The 20,235-nt window shown below is 37.3% G+C and overlaps 1 protein-coding gene across 3 annotated transcripts in view; it reads left to right on the plus strand.

The window, feature by feature from the left end:
* The window catches only part of FBXO25 (F-box protein 25), a 35,444-nt gene extending 16,796 nt beyond the window's left edge, over positions 1 to 18,648 (plus strand). For 2 of the 3 annotated variants that reach the window (XM_080342090.1, XM_080342091.1), the window contains exons 5-10: positions 183 to 275; positions 4,514 to 4,607; positions 5,322 to 5,506; positions 7,192 to 7,374; positions 9,404 to 9,547; positions 16,566 to 18,648. In XM_080342090.1, coding sequence (XP_080198216.1) covers positions 183 to 275; positions 4,514 to 4,607; positions 5,322 to 5,506; positions 7,192 to 7,374; positions 9,404 to 9,547; positions 16,566 to 16,655 — 789 coding nt within the window. In that variant the 3' untranslated portion in view covers positions 16,656 to 18,648. Of the gene's footprint in view, positions 1 to 182; positions 276 to 4,513; positions 4,608 to 5,321; positions 5,507 to 7,191; positions 7,375 to 9,403; positions 9,548 to 13,497; positions 13,525 to 16,565 lie in introns of all 3 variants that reach the window. The other variant, XM_080342092.1, reaches the window with a different exon arrangement.
* The last annotated feature ends 1,587 nt before the right edge of the window (positions 18,649 to 20,235 follow it).

A 20,235-nucleotide genomic window follows, 5' to 3' on the forward strand; every position in this document is an offset into this window, starting at 1 on the left:
AAAGAGTGGATCTGATTTCATTTGCTCTACTAGAAATTAAATAAATCTTCATTCCAGATACATTATATTTCCAGGGATCATGGTATACATGAGTATCATTTGCATGGTAAAGTGCTTTTCTGAATATTTTCCTCAATTTCATCATTGTTTCTTTCCATTTAAATTATGTTTATTTTTCTCAGAGACATGGCTACTGCACTTTGGGAGAAGCTTTTAACCGCTTAGATTTTTCAAGTGCAATTCAGGACATCAGAAGGTTCAATTACGTGGTCAAAGTAAGCTCTTCATTTTATATGCACATTGTAAAATGCATTTGCTGATATGCCTGTGTGTACAAAAGAAACCATTTTGCACTGAACAGCTGATGATTTGTGACTGTATAAATATCCTGTTCATATGTAATTTATACTGCATGAAGCAACTTCAAAGTGAGTAGTTTTTCTTTGGTGAAAACTTATTGCATTACTCTATGAAAGCCTGTAGCTTGAAAGGATGGTGATGGCCAGCATGTTCTGTATTTGCAGCGAAACACTGATTGTAATTTCAGTTGTTCATCAGTCTGGGTAGTGAATGCTCTTTAAAGGCAAAATAATTCTTATACAACCAAAAATAGCAAAGTGTAGTACATCTTAAATATACTTTATGATGTCTTAAATATGCTTAAAATAGCAATTTCCAGAAGAATATTTGGTGTCTCAGTGTTCTGCATTTTCTGTTGCTTCTGCAGCTTCCTGACAGTCATGTGATTAATTGCACTTCTTTTTTTTGATCTAGAAAAAGATAAAAACACATTTTATCTTTGTTAACATCCCTTAAAACTGGAGACTCCAGCTTTTTTTCAGTCTTTTTTTTTTTTTGTCTTCCAGAAATGAGTTTTCTTGCAAGTTTTCTTGTACAAACAATGTAGTAACATGAAGTTTGCAGAAACAATTATGATATATTAAGCTTGTGATTCCTGGGAAAGTCTCTTTCTCACTGTGTTAGCTTCTTTGGGTCCTGTCTAATCTGAAGTTGAGAGTTCAGTGAGTGCAGGGAACCTGTAAGTTCTGGACAACAGGGCTATCTGCCTGTTTTCTAAAAATACATAACTTGTACTTATGCCTTAATTTCCTCGATGCCTAACCAGCTGCCCACTTGGGAATACCTGTTCTAGGAGATACTGGTTTTTCTCTAGTCCCAAATTCTTTTGTCATTGAACTTGAGGTAGTAAAGTCCTTGTCCCAATTCCTAGATAAGCTGAGAATGTGAGACATCAAGACTGGAGTTCAGTTCAGTGATGAGGCTGTTCAGAAATAAAGTAGTGGTTGGAATGGATCCAGAACTTGAAAAGACACAAAATTAAATAAACATACCAGGAGAAAACCTGTATTACTAGGCTGTGGAATATTTGGAGAGAAAACATGTTCTATTCATCTTTGCGAAGCCAAGAACAGTTTATTATACTTCCAGAAAAACAAGAGATGTGAGACCAAAGAAAACAAAGCAAAAAGGGATTTGTATCCAGGCTAGTGGTTATGGTACTTGCCTGTTATATACCAAAAAGAAAAAAATCTGTAAGGGGAATATGTATGCATTGTGGTTTAGAATGTTGCTTTTTGATGCTGCTTTGGGAGCAGAAACAAGAACCTTGATCTTTCCCATGACTTTTTAGCCTCAAACAGTAGGAAGAAAAAAAAGGCACCTAGAAAAGATGAATTATGTTATAAATGGGTTTAACCTTGAGTGCCTTGCTTGAATGGTAAACAGGTAGAATGGATCTGGAACTAGAATTTTCCATGTTTTTTAGATGCTGCAGTGCCTAAGCTGAGTTGCTCAAAATAGTTGATTGTAATGAAGGGCGAAGTCTAACATTAGCACATCGAAGAGTTTCTCTTCTGTTTGCCAAAGAATATAAAATGGCTGATTTAGTTAGATAAGCTTAAGATTGTTGAAAAAGGAGCAATACTTTAAAATTCAGAAATTTGGCAAACCATTACAAGAGTAGTGGTAGACCCTAAGAAATCAGGGTGGATTTAGAATAGCGGGCTAAATTCCAAAATCCTTCTAACATTTTAGTATTTGTAAGTTTAAAAATTGTAGAATTGTTTTACAATTACGAAAATTTAATGGTCTTTGCATCAGTTCTTCTGAGGTGATGGAGGCAAACTGACTTTTATCAACAGGTACAGGAACTGTACAGCTAAAACCTTAAAAGATACTGAGCTAATAAACATGATCAATATGAGTGACAGCTACTCCTCATTCTGTAGCTGGAGAACTTGCTGACTTGAGAAAAATTTGTGGTGTTTTATCTAATAAATTGAAACATCTCTGTGGATGTCAGTAATATATGAAGTTGCAACAGATCTTTAAAAAGGATGTTTAATCTGCTCTATCAGGTTTTAAGCCAATCTGCAACTGAGACCTAATGTAAGCAGCAGGTCATCCCACACCCATCTGCTTTAGACAAGTTCTCTTTTGCTTCGCTGAAGTTTCTGATGCTGATGTTTTGTGTCTCATCTCATTTGATGCAGTCTGGCAGTTCCTGTTTCTTTTCCTCTAAGAATCATCCCTAGTAACACACAAACACAATGGTGATTACTTTTATGTGTGTTCTGCTTGTTGCATTTAAAATAACAAGATGTAAATCAAGAAGACTTTTTAAATACCAAGTCCTACTAGGTAGCTCTTCTTTGATCTCAGACCACCCACATGATTCATTTTGACTCTGCAATTCACTTAAAACCCCACGATCATTAAAAGTTACTATAGATGTCTGCAGTGGGGGGAAGAGGTGGGTTCAACTGTTTTCCTGCACTTGTTTGTGCCATAGTATTAATATACTAGTCATTTCTTAGCTGTTAAAGGTCTGATACATTGATTTTTCATATGGAGGATCTTTTTTCAAAATGTTTCCATTTGAATAAACAGTTGATCCATGCGGAGTTATCTCTAGTGTGCAATGTAAGCTGTGGCTATGCACACATCATCAAGACTGAATTCCTGTCAGATCCTTGTACTCGTGCACCTGCTAAAATTTTCTTAATCCTTGCATATTAACCTTCACTGAAATTGGAATATTCATAAAAATCAGCCAGGTGGAGTTTGCTTCTTCCATTTGATCTTTAGTCTGACTTACATAACTGAGGGTTTATTTTTTAATTAATCAGGAGAAATGTGCATACTTGCTTGAACTGGCAGACTGCCAGAGACTTCTAAATTGTTAATCAAACTAAAAGGCTTTGAAAATGCCAAGAAAGAGGTCCTGGTATGTCTTCTCAAAAAAACAGTATGAATACATTGCTTGTATTTAAATACATCAGGGGAATTATTTCCTCCTTTCATAGCACATAATGTTTTGTCAGGGATCCTGCAGAGAAGCCAAAAGGAACATTATTAAATCAGAGAGAATACACCTGTTCTCTCCCTTCCTCCAAAAGAAAATTAATGAGTGTCAAATCAGTGTTTTAGAAATGAAGATACAAAATGATTTTTGGCAGGCTTAGTCTTTGTTCACCCTCTGTGCCAAGAGCCGATGCTGTCCTGCAAAGTGTGGCTCTGCAAGGGATGCTGGTTTTGCTCCCTGCTCTCCCTTTCTGATGCATTGAGAACACTTGTTTTGAACATACTTCTAAATACTACAGTATTGTTGTAACATTGAAGTCTGTCTTATTTCATACTAATGGACCATTTTTTTGTTAAAGGGGCAATGGCCTCTGTCAACTACAAAACTGAATCTAAAATGTAAAAGCAGAGGTGTAGGAATGGAACAAGGGCCAGTAGTGCCCGAAGCTTGGTGTTCATGTGCAGCAACAACTTCAGCTGTTCTGGTTACTTTCCTCTAGACCATTCCCAGGGTTGTCACCACTTTTCTGTTCACAGTGGTTCCAGAGAGAAACGTGTGGTCAGTTAGGAGATTTGCTAAGGGAAAGTTACTAATACAGCCTGTATACTGCTCATGGTTAGATTACTGGGGCTTCTCCTACCAGGAACCTGAATGCAAGAATAACACTGTTTGTTTGTTTGTTTTGTCTCCAGTTTAGGTAAAGTACAGCATTTCCCCTCCCTGAGCAGAAAGTAGTGCACCTAAGTGCACATCACACCTTGATTTGACCACTATGATACTTCCACTCAGAAATGAGAAGTCTGTCAGTTGGTATCAGTTCAGAGTGATGTTCCTGGCTACTGACTCTGTCAGGGGCTTTAGGACCACCCCCCCCCATTTGTGAGCCTCCAAAACAGACTGCCTCCATTATTGCATTACAGCTTATGAAGATCATGTGTCATGTGCTGTATAAGAGATACACACCTAGTATTTGTATAGTATTTTGAAAATGCGTGTCTCTTCATGAGTTGTTCATGTCATGCCTAAAGCTATCCTCATTTGTCCTGCTTCATTTTCTGAACTCTGTAGTTATGTTTTTACAAAATACGGTTGAAGTGATCTAAGCTATTGTAGCTGAATGTATGTACTGAAAATGTGTATTTTAAACCATATTCTGTCATGTTTCTAAATTTCAATTCTTTGTCATAGCTTTTGCAGTTAATTGCAAAATCCCAGTTAACTTCACTGAGTGGTGCAGCACAGAAGAACTACTTTAACATTTTGGACAAAATTGTGCAGAAAGGTAAGACCTAAGGTTTTGTGATGTGCTTGTTCAGATGTAATTGCTGTGACTAAGCTATCAGGTTTTTTTTTTTGTTAGCTTTATTACCATTATTACATTCTAAGACAAAGCATATTTAATTAGTGAAAGGTTTCATACTTCCCATTTCATAGTTCCAATAATCAAGATAAAACTGAATAGTATCTGCTAAAATGGATTGGTGAAGTTAAGTGACAATTATATTCTATTCACAAACTATTTGTTAGTATAAAATTATACTCTTTATGAAATGTGAAAGCTTTTAGATTAGTAGCGGTTTTTAATTTGCATGATGTACTGAGATTTAAAGTACATAACAGCTTTTTTTTATTTTTAAAAAAGCTATTACATAATATTAAAAGCATTTTTTTCTGGTATCCATACTAAATGGAAATGTAATGCTATCAGCTTTGAATAGAAGAAATAAGGTTTATAACTAGTTGTTCAGCATTAAGTTTGTTAAATGCATAGCATGAAATGTTACATCAGATTTGTCTGTGAAATTGTTAGTTATTGATCTTGCACTTATGGAACAGCATTAATGAATGTCATGGTGGGAATTAGAGCAGCTATTTGCACACAAACAGTTAAGTCATAATTAGTTAATCTAAAAAAGTGTTGATTAGCTTGAGCTAACTGTATTAGCTTGGTTAACTCAGTTAACCAAAATTCTATTTGCTTTGGTTTGTTCTCCAGTCATGGAAGACCAGTATAACCCGCGATTAATCAAGGATCTTCTACAGGATCTGAGTTCTACTCTCTGTATACTGATTAGGGGAGTAGGAAAATCTGAGTTGGTAGGGAACGTCAATGTTTGGATTTGCCGATTAGAAACCATCCTTCTGTGGCAACAACAACTAAAAAACCTTCAGATGAACAAGGTATATTATTAAAGCATACTGAAAAAGTGATTTGGGGAGGGGAATTATATTGAATGTTGGTTGATGATTTGTAAGTGAACAAAGTTTCAAATACATCTTAAATAGTTTTAGTTGTTTGCTTTTAGAGAAGTAATACGAAATTAATTAAATTGAATCAACTTAATTTTCTAATGTTTTAATAGCTATTTTCTAATGAGAGCTGCTACAGTGCCCGTACTGCTGGTTTCTGGTAGACATGTATGGATATAATTGTTTTTCTCACCCAAATCTCAAAATGTTTGTCTCTAGATTGTCAGATAGAGATGGAAAAACAGCGATTTTTAATTCCAAAGTAAATGAAGAAATACAAATCTAAAGATAATTGTAGAGGTAGATTAAGAAAACAGAAATAAAATGTTTAAGTAGCAATTTTGCAGCTTTATTCATTAGCACAGTTGTGTTTCATTAAAAATGGCTAACAACTTCAGCATCTGGACTCTGATCATGCAACTTCGTTCAAAGCATGTGATGTGTGCTGTTCCAGGCTTCTATAGTGGAAACTTCTGATAAGCAGGCAAATTTGTTTTTAACCTGTCTGGGTGACTCCTGGAGGAAGAAATGCTGCACGTGGTTGCTCACAGTGAGGTCATACCACTGCTTCCTCTGTTGGCTTTCTGCTATGGAACTCTGAAATTGTCCTTGCTGTGTGTGCTGGGTGTCTGAATAAAACAGCTGCTGTTGGAATAGAAAGGACAAATGGGGAACCCAATCTCAGCAGTTTTCACATGCCAAGCAGCCACACCACAAACAGCTTTGAGACACTGCAGTTGCTGCGTTTCCTTCCAGCGTGCTGCTTCTGTCTGAGCTGCTTTACGTTGTTTGAAATTACTAATGAGGAATGTTGCATCTGTAATGCTCGTATATTCCTGAACACAATGATAGTCCCAGAGATGTTTATAGCACATGACACTATGGAAAGCAGAGTCTACAAGAGAGATGAATAGTTGTGAATGAACCTGGCAGAGTGGGAGCTTTGTGCTACCTGCCTGCGCGGGCTCCAGGTTCAGCCTGGTACAAGTTGTGCTGTAGGTTGCCCCATTCAGCAGAGGTGTGTACTCCTTATGAGAACTTTCTCAGTGCTCTGATCTGTCACCTCCTGCAGAATTCCCCATTTTTATGTGCAAAGGGAACTATCTCCAGACTTCAGATACGAACCTGCTATCTTCTGCCTCTGACTGTGAAAATGTTTTAATTCTGTATTTATCCTACAAATGATTTTATAATTTGTTCATACTTCTATTATAGTTAGGGTTTTAGCACACTTTTCTCAAAGCTGGAATTGAATTGTATCATAGTTTTCAAGACTCCATGCTCTTGAATTAGTTTCTGAGAATGAAAGTGTTTTAAAATTATTTGGGTTTTAAATAAAGAATTGAGGAGATGTTTACTTTAGCAGTAGGAAAGCTGTAAGTTATAAAGATAGTCTGCAGCTCCTTCTGTACCTCTAGCCATTTAAGTTTTCAACAACAGCAATTAGAGACTAACAGTAGCCAATTAATCAAAGTATCACAGAACTAATCATAGACCTTACTCAACGGTTTTGTACAAACTAAACTAAGACCTGAGCTACCTCTGAAGTAAGAATCTTAATTAAACCTTATACTGTCAAGTTCTTGTATTTAAAAGTCTTCAATTCTTATTTCCAGCAAGTCAACAATGGTCTTACACTTAGTGATCTTCCTCTGCATATGCTGAATAACATCTTATATAGGTTCTCTGACGGCTGGGACATTATTACTTTGGGTCAAGTGACCCCAACTTTATACATGCTCAGTGAAGACAGACAGTTGTGGAAAAAACTCTGCCAGTACCATTTTGCAGAAAAACAGGTAATAAACTATTATTTGCATAAATGTAGCCCTTATCTTTTCAATATGGTACACTAATAATGAAGTGCGAACTCACCTCTCTTGAGATATGTGGCAGCATGCAGTAATAATGAAAATATTCTTTTCTTTGTATTGAACATGCCTGTGAGTTTAGGGTAACCATCAGGCTGTTTCCTTATATTACATTAAAAAATGTCTACCATAAGATTATTTTTTTTTTACTATACAATCCCCAACAAGTGTGGTAGAAGATACCTCTAGTATGTTTCTAGTTTTAGTATCTGAAGTATAATTTCTTTTACTAGTCAAGGTAGGCAGACAGATTGCTTAAACCTTTAGTGTATATGAACATTCTGGTGAAACCAAAATTGGATTCTTCAAAAAAAAAAAGTTTAAATGCTTGAGATTTTGAAACAAACAGAAAGAGAAATGATACTTTTCTGTTACTTCCTCATGAAAAGTATTAAAGTAATCTAGGAACTCCTTCAGAACTGTCTTCATTTTCTGACAGGAATGTATGCTGGGTCAAAATTGGACTAGCTGAAAATAAAGGTATGAAAACAGAAGTTACTACGTTAGAGCTGGAGGAAGAACTTTAAAAACCTGGTACATTCCAGACAGGAGGAAGTGAAAATACTAATTCTTAAATCTGACAAGTCGAAGTGGTACCACTTAGTTGGTGACTACTGAATTAACTATTATTATAACAGGAAAGACAGAAGTGAAGATAATTAACTTGTGTGGAGTTGATCCAAATAAGAATTTTGGTAAGATGAAAGAATCTATGCATAGAGAATACAGACAGGCATAGGCAAACTGAAAAATCTGCCTTCAAAGGCAGCTCAGGAGAATGTGAGCTGAAGTTGTGAGGAGAGGTTTAAGTTTAATGTAGCAATCAAATGTATTTTGAGAGTAGATGAGGTAAGCCCTACTGAACAGTGACAAAACTGGCTGGAGTGGAAGCTGTTACACTGAGGTGAAGCTGGGAAAAAATTGCTTAAGTATTTCAGTAGAATTAGCCAGCCCTATGCCTTATGCAGGACACTTCTACACAGTGTTCCCAATGCGTTCCTAAGTGTTCACATGTAGTTTCTGATAGAGTTTTTAATGATGAAAAATAAATAATTAGATTTCTAATATTAAATTCTGCTTTTTCTGTTTAAAAGTGTACTGCCTTAATAAGCTCCAGACACACGTTAGGTTGTTTTTCCTGCCCTCTGCAGTATCTTTGAACCATTGAAAAAACCACAAAAACATACTTGATATCTGAAGAGCACTTTTAGAAAAAATGAAAACTCTACACAGGGAAGCTATTATGAAATGAAGTGTAGCTGAAATCACAAATGCAGGGCTATTCTCCCCATCTAGGAGTAGTCTTCTGAATGAAGAAAGCTCTCAATGTATTGGCATTAATCCACACTGAGTGGAACAAGAAGTCTTACAAGTACATACTTAATAAACCTTGGCTGTATGTTAAGCTGGGAGAAATAGCCACTGTGCACCAGCTAATCTTTACATAAAGATTATATCCTCAAGAAGTAAATCAATCACTGATTATTGCTACCCTTCTAAAAAGATCATAAGTAAATATGAAAAATAATAATGTATATGCTTTTAAAATGAAAGAAAAAAGCTTTAAATCCATAGTTACTGTCTTAACAGAAAACCACTATTTGTAATGCACAATCATTTTTTAATCTTATTTCTGAGTGTTGTGAAGTTTAAGTATAAAGTGAAGTACTTATGGCTCTAAATACTATTTTTGTTATGTGGTTATTGACTATAATTAGAATAATTTCAAGACAGTGGAGTTGGATCAGCTGTGTATGGCCTACTTTTTCTTGGCAATGTGTACTCTCCCATTTTTAGTGTTTTACTTTTCTTTCTTGTGGCTAGATCTCTCACTGCTTTTCAGAGATGTGTGATGTCATATTATTGACTTGAAAGAATTCCAGTTACAGAACTTCAGTTTAACTACCATTTTATTTTCCAGTGCCTTCCCTGATTTTATATTATAATTTATGTCCAGTTTTGTAGGCATTTGATCCTGTCAAAGGAAGGTCACATTGACTGGAAGCTGATGTACTTTGCACTTCAGAAATACTACCCAGTAAAGGAACAGTACGGGGACACCTTGCATTTCTGTCGACACTGTAGTATTCTCTTCTGGAAGGTAAGAGCTTTGAAAGAGAAAATCAGAAATAAGTTCAAACAGCTACTGCTGATTGTCTGAAAGGAAAAATATTAAGATCGTCTTGTCAGAGTACTCATGTGAAATGTGATTGAACAATATCGAACTTTTAAATCATAAAACTTCCACATATATAAAACTTCAGTAATACATTCCAAAGTTGTTCTTTATCTACCATTCGTGTCTCTTGATACCTGATAACCTCAGTGCTTGGAATTGCAAGGAAAAATGCGATGTAGAAAGCATTGCACTTTGTCTTTTGTATCTCTTTAGTCCTATGCAAAGTGGTTAGCAACTTGTATGGAGTTGGCCATTTTGACATCCCTTTTCTAGTGATAGCATGGCAATCAGTATGTCTCTAATGAGAACCGAGTACTATAGCATTCCTATCACATGGGTGTAGAACTTTGTATTTTTTTTAGCCTTGCTTCTGTCCCATATGAAGTTCAGAGGGGTGTTTGAAGCTTCATTCAGAATTTATGTTGATTCTGATGTTTACCATGAAGCGTGTTCTGTCTTACAGGACAATTTTAACTTTGGTAGGGTGTTCTCATGTTTAACTCATGCATGAGCATGTAGTCCTGCTTTTACTTTTTGTTGTACCATAATCTAGCCTTGTAGTTAGTGAGATGTCTTTTAGTTTTGCAGCTTAAAGCCCAAGTATGGGTCATGGTAAGGAGACAACAAGAGCACAAAATGTTTGAGAAATCTTGGAAAACACTCATATTCTAATTCACAGAAATTAGTTTCTCTTGTGTTGCCTTTCTGTAATTTTAAGAGGAGTTGCAAGTCAGTGTGAGGCTTTTTTATTTTCCATAGAAAACTCAAGGCAGTTTAACAGGATAAGCTAGCTTTCAAAGTAGCATGTTCCTGAATGATGTCATTTTGAAGTTGTGCATATGTCCTTGATACCACAGGAGCCTTTCCAGGTATTAATATGTCTTGCTAAATTAATAGTAAGAAAGCAGGTAGTCAGAATTGGTTTCTGCTATGAAAAGTCTGGGCATTTGCTGACCAGCCTGTGTCAAGAGAGACATTACAGTGCAATTGGTCTTTATCATGTTGCTCAGGATGTAGGGTGAAGTTTTCTCTTTGAAAGTGGAAATGTTAAAGGTAAGCACACAGCATGCGTGCAGGTGGGCATTTTTGGTATTGGATTTGTTTGGATTGTCTGATTAAGGCTTTCTACAGTAAAATTGTCTCATTCTGATCTTAGTATAATTGAAAGTATACTACTTCAATATTAGGAATTACTAAAATGTGTTTGGAATTAAACGTTTAACTTTGGATATCATGTGTGTCAGTAAGAAGCAATGAACCTGTAGCTTACACTCAACACAGTAACTTATGAAAAGACTTTGTTTGGATTGATGAGCAATACCCACATGATTACCATTGCAGTGCTGACTGCCTCTTTCTGGAGATTTGGGCAGGTTGTGGGGATGGTGTGGCTATAGATGCACTAAAATTTGGCAGCAAGGGGTTTGGGATTGGCTGTTTTACCAAGAGCATGGTCAGCAGATTGAGGAAGGTGACTATCCCTTTTCACTTGGCACTCATCGCATCCAGCCTCAATACAAAAAAAGAAAAGATACTGATAAACTGGATGGTGTTCAAGTGAGGACCAAGTAATCAGGGAGGCTTGAGGACTTGTCCTGTGAGCTTGAAGACCTGCTCTGTGAGGAGAGTCTGGGAAAGACTCTGTCTGAGGAACACCAGAGCCTGCTGTGGGGAGAGCCAAGTAAGGGAGTGGTTTGACCACAGAGCTTGTGCAGTTTCCATCCTTCATTTTCAAGGCCTGACTGGGTGGAGCTCAGAGCAACCTGGTCTGATCTCACAGCTCACCCGCTTTGAGCGGAGGGCTGGACTGGAGACCTCCTGAGGTGCTGCCCAACCTGATTATTCTGCAAGCCTGCACTGCAGTTTTCCTTCTGTAGGTCTTAGAAGCTAAGCCTTGGCCCTGTCTTGAAATAAATATTTTATCAGGCTGAAATAGATTATCAAACAAATTTTTTTCAGCACAACTGGCACCCTTATTGTCAGGACACCAATCACTGGTCTGAAAAACAGTTCCTCTGCTTATAGGGTAATGTGAATAAAGTAGTGCTAGTCTCTCTGAGTTATACAGAGGACCAGTAGTTCTGATTTTTCAAGGCATTTGTTTCTATATCATCTCTTAAGCTTTCTAAAAAGAGACGAGAAACAAAGCAGAGGGCAGGAGGGTACTCCATTAGTTACAGAAAATTTCTGTGCTAGGTGAAAGTATTTCTTAATTGGAAAGAACTTTTATTAGGCTTTGAGAATTCATTCAAGCTTCAGTATCATACTTGATTAGACAGATTATTAAGTTAAATATGTTTATGAGTGGTTGACTTAATTATATCTATTAATGTAATGTACAGATTTTTTTCCCAACTCAATCTTTTACTCTGCCTAATTCCATTGAGCATATGGGGATTGGGATCAAAACCAAACTTTAGAATAGAAATCACAGTACTTTACAGAAGTAAAGTACCAAGCGTTGGAATCTTGAAACGAAGGGAAGCACTGGATTCTTCAGATAGCTTATAATACATAAAAACTTAGTTTCTTCTTTTAATGGTACACTACCAAGATCAGCAAGATTTTGCTTTCCAGAACTTCAGGCAGTGAGCTCAACACTCCTTGGTGTTGCACCTTTGGGCTTGTGTGTTTTGGGTTGTATTTTTTTCTTCCACTCATTCAAGAACAAAGCTGAACATTGGAATAGTTACAGAGGAACAAGTATTTAAGTGGCCAGGGCATGAAGACGACTAGCAGACGTTAATTTCTTTTCCCTTAACTGTGTTAAAGCTATTAAAGAATGTGACTGATCTTCCTGAATACTTCTCAGAGAAAGAAAAGGGATGAATAAACATGAGACTACTTAAGGAAATTATTTAAGCTAAGGGACAGCCTTGATGCAAATACATTGTAGAAACTAGTTGTGAGTTAAGAGTTTCTAAGAACCAAAGCAGTGAGGTTCTGAAATAGCCACAAAGCACAGGCTTAGATAGTGATGAAAAGAATCTTAATAAGTTTATGAAATTGATACTGTAATGTAATTGCTGGCAACATGGGAGCTACATACAGGAAGTTCTTTGTCCTGCATTTTGTGTCCTTTTAAAGAAGGTCTTGCAAAATAAGAGACTGATGGCTGCTGAATGGAGTTAGCAAACAGTAGAAGTAGGGAAATAACTTTTTACTTTTCAATGTGCTGTAATTATCTTAGTGTTACTTTTAAGAAGTCTTTAAGAGCTTTCAAGAAGTGGCATTTGTATTCCTGTGTTTGTTTAAAACCTGTGACCATAGTAATGTTGAATACAAGGAGACTCCTAAATGTGCTGTAGGAAGCACAGTGATATAATAGAACATCTTGTACTCTGCTGTGTTAAAGGGAGTGACTGTAAGAAACTCTCTATATCAAATGAATGTATTTGAGAAGTGTCTTCATTTGTCCGTGATGAAAATGAGCAAAATCTGTAATTCCAGTAGCATCAAAGTAGTGGCAAGCTAATTATTGACTGATAGCTCTCTAAATGCTTTCTACAGATACTATTTCTTCTGTTCCACTAGGCAACATTGCAATTGTAGGTAATTCTTTCAATTTTCTTGGCTCAGTAGCACACTTCAGTTATCCCTGAGATGGCCATAGAGGTTGAAAAACCTCTTTCTTCTTTCAGTATCCAGGGCTTTATGCAAAACAGTGTAACTCTTTTACATAAGTGAAATAGCTCACACTTGGCTTCAGTCTTGTGGCTTGTGCTGGTTTTTGTTCTCCAGCTGCTTGTGATTTGTCAGGAGAATAAAAGACTATTTTTCTGAATGGCTCATGAACCTCAGCTTCAGTAAACCTTAACTCTGCTTCTTTTACTTTGTCTCTCCTTCCTGCTCCCTTCTTCACGATCCCAAAGGACTACCACCTTGCTTTGTTACTCAAGGTATTGCCTGTGTGTCTCATCTGTTTCCATTGCTGACTATTCTGTAATGTCCAAGTGAATAAGAGATTAATTTCTCATTGTTTGACACTCTTTGTGGTTTTTTTGTTTTGGTGTTTTTTTTTGTTTCCCCACACCAGTTTAGCAGCAGGAATACTTTGTTCCTTGTTTCCTATTAGATAAGGTACCTGTGACTTTCCATCTTAGTTTTTCATCAGGTTTGCTTTTTATTGTTGTCATATTCCCTGTTAATGCCATATAAACTAGTACCATAATTCAGCTTCTAATGAACGTAGTAGGTGCATGTTGTTGGTGAGATGAGTGAGATTTGCTAAGAAATCCCCTCTACTCTGCCCTGGTGAGACCCCATCTGGAATATTGTGTCCAGTTCTGGGCCCCTCAGTTCAAGAAGGACAAGGAACTGCTGGAGAGGGTCCAGCGTAGGGCAACCAAGATGATGAAGGGAGTGGAGCATCTCCCTTATGAGGAAAGGCTGAGGGAGCTGGGTCTCTTTAGTTTGGAGAAGAGGAGACTGAGGGGTGACCTTATTAATGTTTATAAATATATAAAGGGTGAGTGCCATGAGGATGGAGCCAGGCTCTTCTCGTTGGCAAACAATGATAGGACAAGGGGCAATGGGATCAAGCTGGAACACAAGAGGTTCCACTTAAATTTGAGAAAAAACTTCTTCTCAGTAAGGGTGACAGACACTGGAACAGGCTGCCCAGGGGGGTTGTGGAGTCTCCTTCTCTGGAGACATTCAAGACCCACCTGGACATGTTCCTGTGCAACCTCACCTAGGCGTTCCTGCTCCAGCAGGGGGATTGGACTAGATGATCTTTTGAGGTCCCTTCCAATCCCAAACATACTGTGATACTGTGATACTGTGAAATGGGTTTCTCTGCACTCAGTGTTAGAAACTGTTTTGGCACTCCCTGATGTATTTAATTCAGTACTTAAATGACAGTAACATGAAGCTCAGATAACTTTCTTTAATGTAAGGGTACTAAAAATGATTTTATTCCACTTGGAATGCTTTAGTCATACATATTTTTATGAAAGTATCTCTGAAAAGAAATTCCCAAAAAGGGATGACTTGAGAGAGTGGAAGGAGGCAATTAAAATGTTGCTTTCTAAATGAGGAAATGGTGGAAATAAATATACAGAAAAGGACTGTAGTTCCAAAGTTGTTATGGGAGCTTCTTAATTTCCAGTTATGATAAAATTTGAGGAGGAGAACTATTACATTTGCCAGTAAACACTCCTCCTGGTGAAGTATTATGTTAATTTAAAAGAATTCTGGTTTAGCTGTAAGTAGCTACATTGAAAATAAGTATGATTTGAACACCATTTATTAAATGGCATTTTGAGCAAAATGCCTTTTTCTTGGAAGGAGGAATACTAATAATTACAGAAAAGTTATGATTCTTCTTTTCAATCCTCACCACTTCCCACCCCCCCCCCCCCGCCCCCCGTAAAATTGCCGTTTCTTTTGGGTTTAATACCTGAAAACCCCAAGAACTGATCTTACCAACATTTTTATTGGACCTGTAATTCCTGACTGAGCAGAGCTTTCAGAAGCATTTTTAGGATGATGCACAGAGCAAAGCAGATAGCATGGTACAAATTCTGTCTAAAATATTTAGGAGTATAAAAAAGCACTAAAAGGGGATAGGCTGGAGCTTCCTTCCCCAGAATCCTTAATTCTGATAGTGTGTTTTCCTGGAAATGGAAAGTAATGATATGACCTTTACATGGGTATGGAAGACGATGGTTCATTAGCAGCTACCTTTGAGAGTGGTTTCTGCTGTGGTGTATCCATCTCTTCCTTCCAAGTGTCATCTCAAGATGAAGGTGTCAGGTGGTTTTAGTCTTCTGTTTTCTCATCTGCAGCTTCCCCAGATACAGGCAGTTCTACCTGTGCTTTAATCTGTTTGTCTCTTCTCTTTTTTGTTCATGTTTGTTTGGGTGTGGAAGGGAAGGTGGCATCTTTGACAGCACTTTCCTTATGTCAGTTTCCAAGTGAGAAAAGTTTTGTTGCCCCATATGATTAATTCATCAACACTGGTGGAAAGGGAGAGAAACCCCTTAAGACCTGGGAAAGACAGTTTCTGCGCTTTAAAACGTTGATCCCTTAAGGTGTTTAACCTCTTAATTAAACTGTCTGGGACTTTCTCCTTATTACACCTCTAGGATTTCCTTCCTTTAGAAGGTTCTAATGAGGCGCAAAACTGAACTTTTCATTTGAAGAGAAATTTGAGTCCTAAATAATCAGACAATTGTGCTGAGTTCAAGTTTCTTTAATATTAAAGCAAGCACCGCAGGCTTAGTGAACGTATAATGACAGAGTCTTTCCATCCTGGCTTCTGTATTCCAAACCTGGCTGGGTGCTAACTTGTGTTTTAAGGCCATGCTTTCAGGTAGGGAAAATGTAGGAGTGAAAGAGGAGAAAAAGATCTGTGGCAGGGGGAACAAGCAGGGAGGAAAAACTGATATGGCTGGGACTTCAAACATGCTGTTGAGGTTTCTTTGGGAAGTGTCTGCTGCCCTTCAGTTTGAAAGCAAGGAGCTTATTTTCCCTCCTGAAGTAGTAGTTGATTTCAGATTTTCATAGAACAGAAAATGTAGGTTCAACAAAGCAGTGGATTTTCTTTGTTTTTAGTTACTAAAAAATAATGGATAAGGAATATGGAATTTTTTCAAGAGCTCTGACTCAGGTCTTGGGTTGGGTAAGAACAAGGGGTGCATGTCTAGGGGTGTGTTTTGTTTGGGGTGTTTTTCTCTGAAAAAATGAAGACACCCTGTACTACCCCAGTCAAACGGGAAGGGCCTATTTTCTTAACAACTTAATCTAGAATGCTTAAAGAGAAATAGTGAATTCTTGAAAAGAGCAAGTTTCTATCAGTTTGTTGAGAGTGGAAGTAGTTGCATGTGCCTATATGTGAATTTTTGCTTTTAGTTTTGGTTGGGTTTAATTGGGAGGGGAGGGGATACTGTGGGTATGGAAAGATAGCTCACTTTTTTTTTTGTCCTTCATTTTTCAGGATACAGGACACCCCTGCACAGCCAGTGATCCAAACACCTGTCTCATGCCAGTATCTCCTCAGCATTTCATTGATCTCTTCAAGTTTTGAGATGTTCAGTAGCTGTTTGTGGCCATTTTTGTGAAGAGTCAGGCAGGATATGTTATGCTTTTTGTGCAATATATTTAAGTGTAGAGTTTTGTTGTAATTTAAAAAAGATATGTGGGAGATTATCAGACAGGCTTATTTGGTGTGGTGTTTATGTGCAAAAAAGAGCTGAGGAGAAGGAGACACATTAAGAGAATTTCTTTGTCAGGAAATCTGAAGCGGACTTCTTTTCAAGTCCAAGAAAGACCATTTTAATCTCAACTTTATTCTTTGACGCCTTAATAGTTGGTTAAAATTACGTGGGGGAGTTTGGAAAGTTTCATGGAAGAGTTAAACTGCTCCTACAGGGACCAAAGGAAGGGTTTTTTGTTAATCCTTCTTTCTTTAAGCCACTGTTTTCCAAACACCTCCATATAATTTACACTATTATAATGAATAGACCAATATTCTCTTGGACTCTTAATGCAGCAGTTACCAAGATGGCATTAATTATTGTGAGCTAGTGAATATAATACAGCTGTGGTTCCATCTGCTGCTCAGCCTATGAATGAAGGAAATCAACTGATCTTTGTACATACATTATGCAAAAATATTTTTAAGGACTTCATTAAACATATAACCTATCTCAGCGCACTCTGCATAACTTGAGAGATGAGTCTGGGGCTACTGGAAAGTGATTTTTTGTTTGTTTGTTTTTTATGGTAGCTACAGCCTTCATTTATGCTGTTTGGTATGTCTACAAATGCAACTGCATTAATTCATCTTCTAAGAAGAAGACACTATTGAAAGTTAACAGGAATGGAGTTGCTTGTTTCTAGGCTGGTACTGGGGCAGGACATTAATTCTGCCACCTGAGGTTCTAACCTGACAAGGCTTTACAAGCTGTGGGAAACACTGAAAGGCAGTCTGAGCTGAAGCACCTTCAGCCAAGTTCGGCAGATGATAAATTCTCCAGGAAGCTATTTTCTTCTGTCCTGTAGAACAAAATTCATTTCTTGGCTTAGGCAGGTAAAGGAAAAATTAGGGAAGTTTTGGGTTTGTCAGTGAAATTTAATAAGTATGTAATGTACAAAAAAATAAATAATGTACTATATTCTGCACTTGCTTGTTCTGAATCTAGTTTTGTACAGTGTAATAAATCATGGTTTTATCTATTATTCCCAGAAGTATCTCGTGCATAGAGATGAATGCCTTTGAATTTTATAAGATCTTTCTATAACCCGTTCTTTGTAGTAATTGGTAACGGAATGAGCAGCATACAGGCAGACAAGTGACATTGCTTTACAGTAATTGGTTGTATTAGCACTTTTTTAATAGAAGAGCTGGACTGTTAATTTGCTGTACAAGAAGAGGAGAATATTTCTTTGGGAGACTGTTTTATTAGCTTTAACTTAATGTCAGTGTTATACCAACCTTATCAGTTGAATTTGCTGATAGAAGGATTTTTCAATTACAGGCTTTTGTGGGTTGTTTCTTTCCTTTAGTTAAGGTGTCTGCAGTGGCAGTGACCAGGTGTGGAACTGATGTCCATTCTTACTCCTGCTCACTTGGAGCACAGGGGCAAACCTCACCTTCCTCACCCAAGCACTGCTCTACCCACTGCATTTGTTAATGAAAAAGCTCTGATCTGAGAGCTCAGAGGATCTGGTAAGAGAACAGAGAAGGGGAGGAGGCTGGAAGGACAGTTTTTGAAGAAGCAGGATACTGGATGGAGCTGCTTAGTTCAATTCATACTTGAGTAATTCATCCCATCTTGCTGGAAGCTGACCATGTGCAGCCTTCTGAGTCCTTGGTTAAAGGTTCTGCTGCTTGCACTTCTACTTTTTTGATCAATGAAATCTAATTTATAGGCATAGTAGTATGGAACAGATCTGGAGAAGTGCTTGCTGTGAGTTATGCGACAGCAGACTTAAAGACATCCCAAACCTACATTTTTGTCCCTGTGCACAGGGGCTGTTCTTTCCAATTGCTCTTGAATGGGGTAACCAAGGAAAAACACCAGGAAAAAGGACTAGCCCTGTGTTAGTTCCGATTCTCTAACATGAAAACCTAGCCTGTGTGACAGCCGTGCTACATGGACAGGAGACATGCCAGTTTATAGAATGAAAAAAAGAGCAAGTATATATTTAAGTCTCTAATTTTCAAAATAAGCCAGTGTGCAGCACTGCTGCGTCTGTACCATGACTTGTGCTAATCCTGTGCTCCATCCTATCATACAATAGTTTACTTCCTACTGGGAAGTGATGTTTGGCTTTTCCTTTGTTTGTCCTGTCAAATGCTGGTTGCCAAGTTTCTGTCCAAGTGTTCAAAAGAAACTGTTTACAGGCATTAAACAGAAAGCAACTCTGCGTAAAAGTGGATGTCTGTCATGACAGAAACAGCAAAGATGGGGTCTTTATGAGGAGGTTTTTGCATATGTGACCAAAAAATAAGCTAATAGGGAACAAGTACAAAAATAAAAGACAGAATAATTAATTATGTTGCACTTAAGAAAGCTTTAGCACCAAAAAAGTAATAATATACAAAGAACAGTAGTTGGACTCTGGATATGTGAGTCTCCATTCCTTTCTCCAGCACAAACACATGCACCACAGTATTTTTGCTGCCTCTCCAATACCAGAAGCATTTAGCCATGTAACCTGATTGCAAGAATCCTGGACAAACAAAATGTTCAGCCAACAGCATTTGGGGTTTTCAAGGAAAGCTGTAGAAGACAAGACACTCCAGAAGACATTGGTGAATTCAAGGAATGGTTCTGTATCAAATCTGAGCTGGTTTACTGTACAACCTCAAATAATTAAACCAGCAAATTCTTTGAAAAAAATATTTAAACTCAACTGTTGGGAGAGTCTTCTCTGTACAAGGGGTCAGAGCAACTAAAAAGTAAAATATCACATGATTGTTTTCAGTAGTGGACAAACTGCTCTTAGAAAATACAGCTGTGTGTTTTTCTTTGCAGAGAATAAGGCTTTTTCTTTTCTAACAGTGAACTCACAATTCAACAGGTGTTATAAGGTTTCACTGGTGTTATTTGGGGCTCAAGAAAACAGAAATGTAAGTGCTTTTACCAGATTATTACAGACTTTAAAAGAATATTGTAGCTTTCTTGCATCTTTACAGAAGTACTGAACACAGAATAGGAAAATTTTCTTCCCAAGTACAGAGCAGCTGTTTCTTCATTTATCATCAGTACTAAAAACTGGTAAATATTATATGAAAGCCCATCTTCTCTTTACACTGTTTACTATTATGTGTTTCTTTTTTATTATTATTATTTATATCCCTATTTTCTGATTGTTTCTATAGTCTCTATTACTTTGTAACTATAGAAAAAGCATTTTTTCGTGCATTATGCTAGTTGCACTTACAATCAATGCAACTCATTTCAATTTCTAAACTGGATTCTTTACCTATCTGTTAGATTCCCTATGGTACCAAGCAGTCATGCTACAAGAAATTTTTGAGAGACAGACATGTAGTGATACACACCTTTGCAAACTATTACCAGTGACTAAGCCTTTTCTAAAATTATTTTTCTTCTTCATAGTGCTGGTTTCATTTCCCAGATACTTGCACATCATAA

Source organism: Nesoenas mayeri (genome assembly GCF_963082525.1).
Source record: "Nesoenas mayeri genome assembly, chromosome: 3".
NCBI classification, from domain to species: Eukaryota; Metazoa; Chordata; class Aves; order Columbiformes; family Columbidae; genus Nesoenas; species Nesoenas mayeri.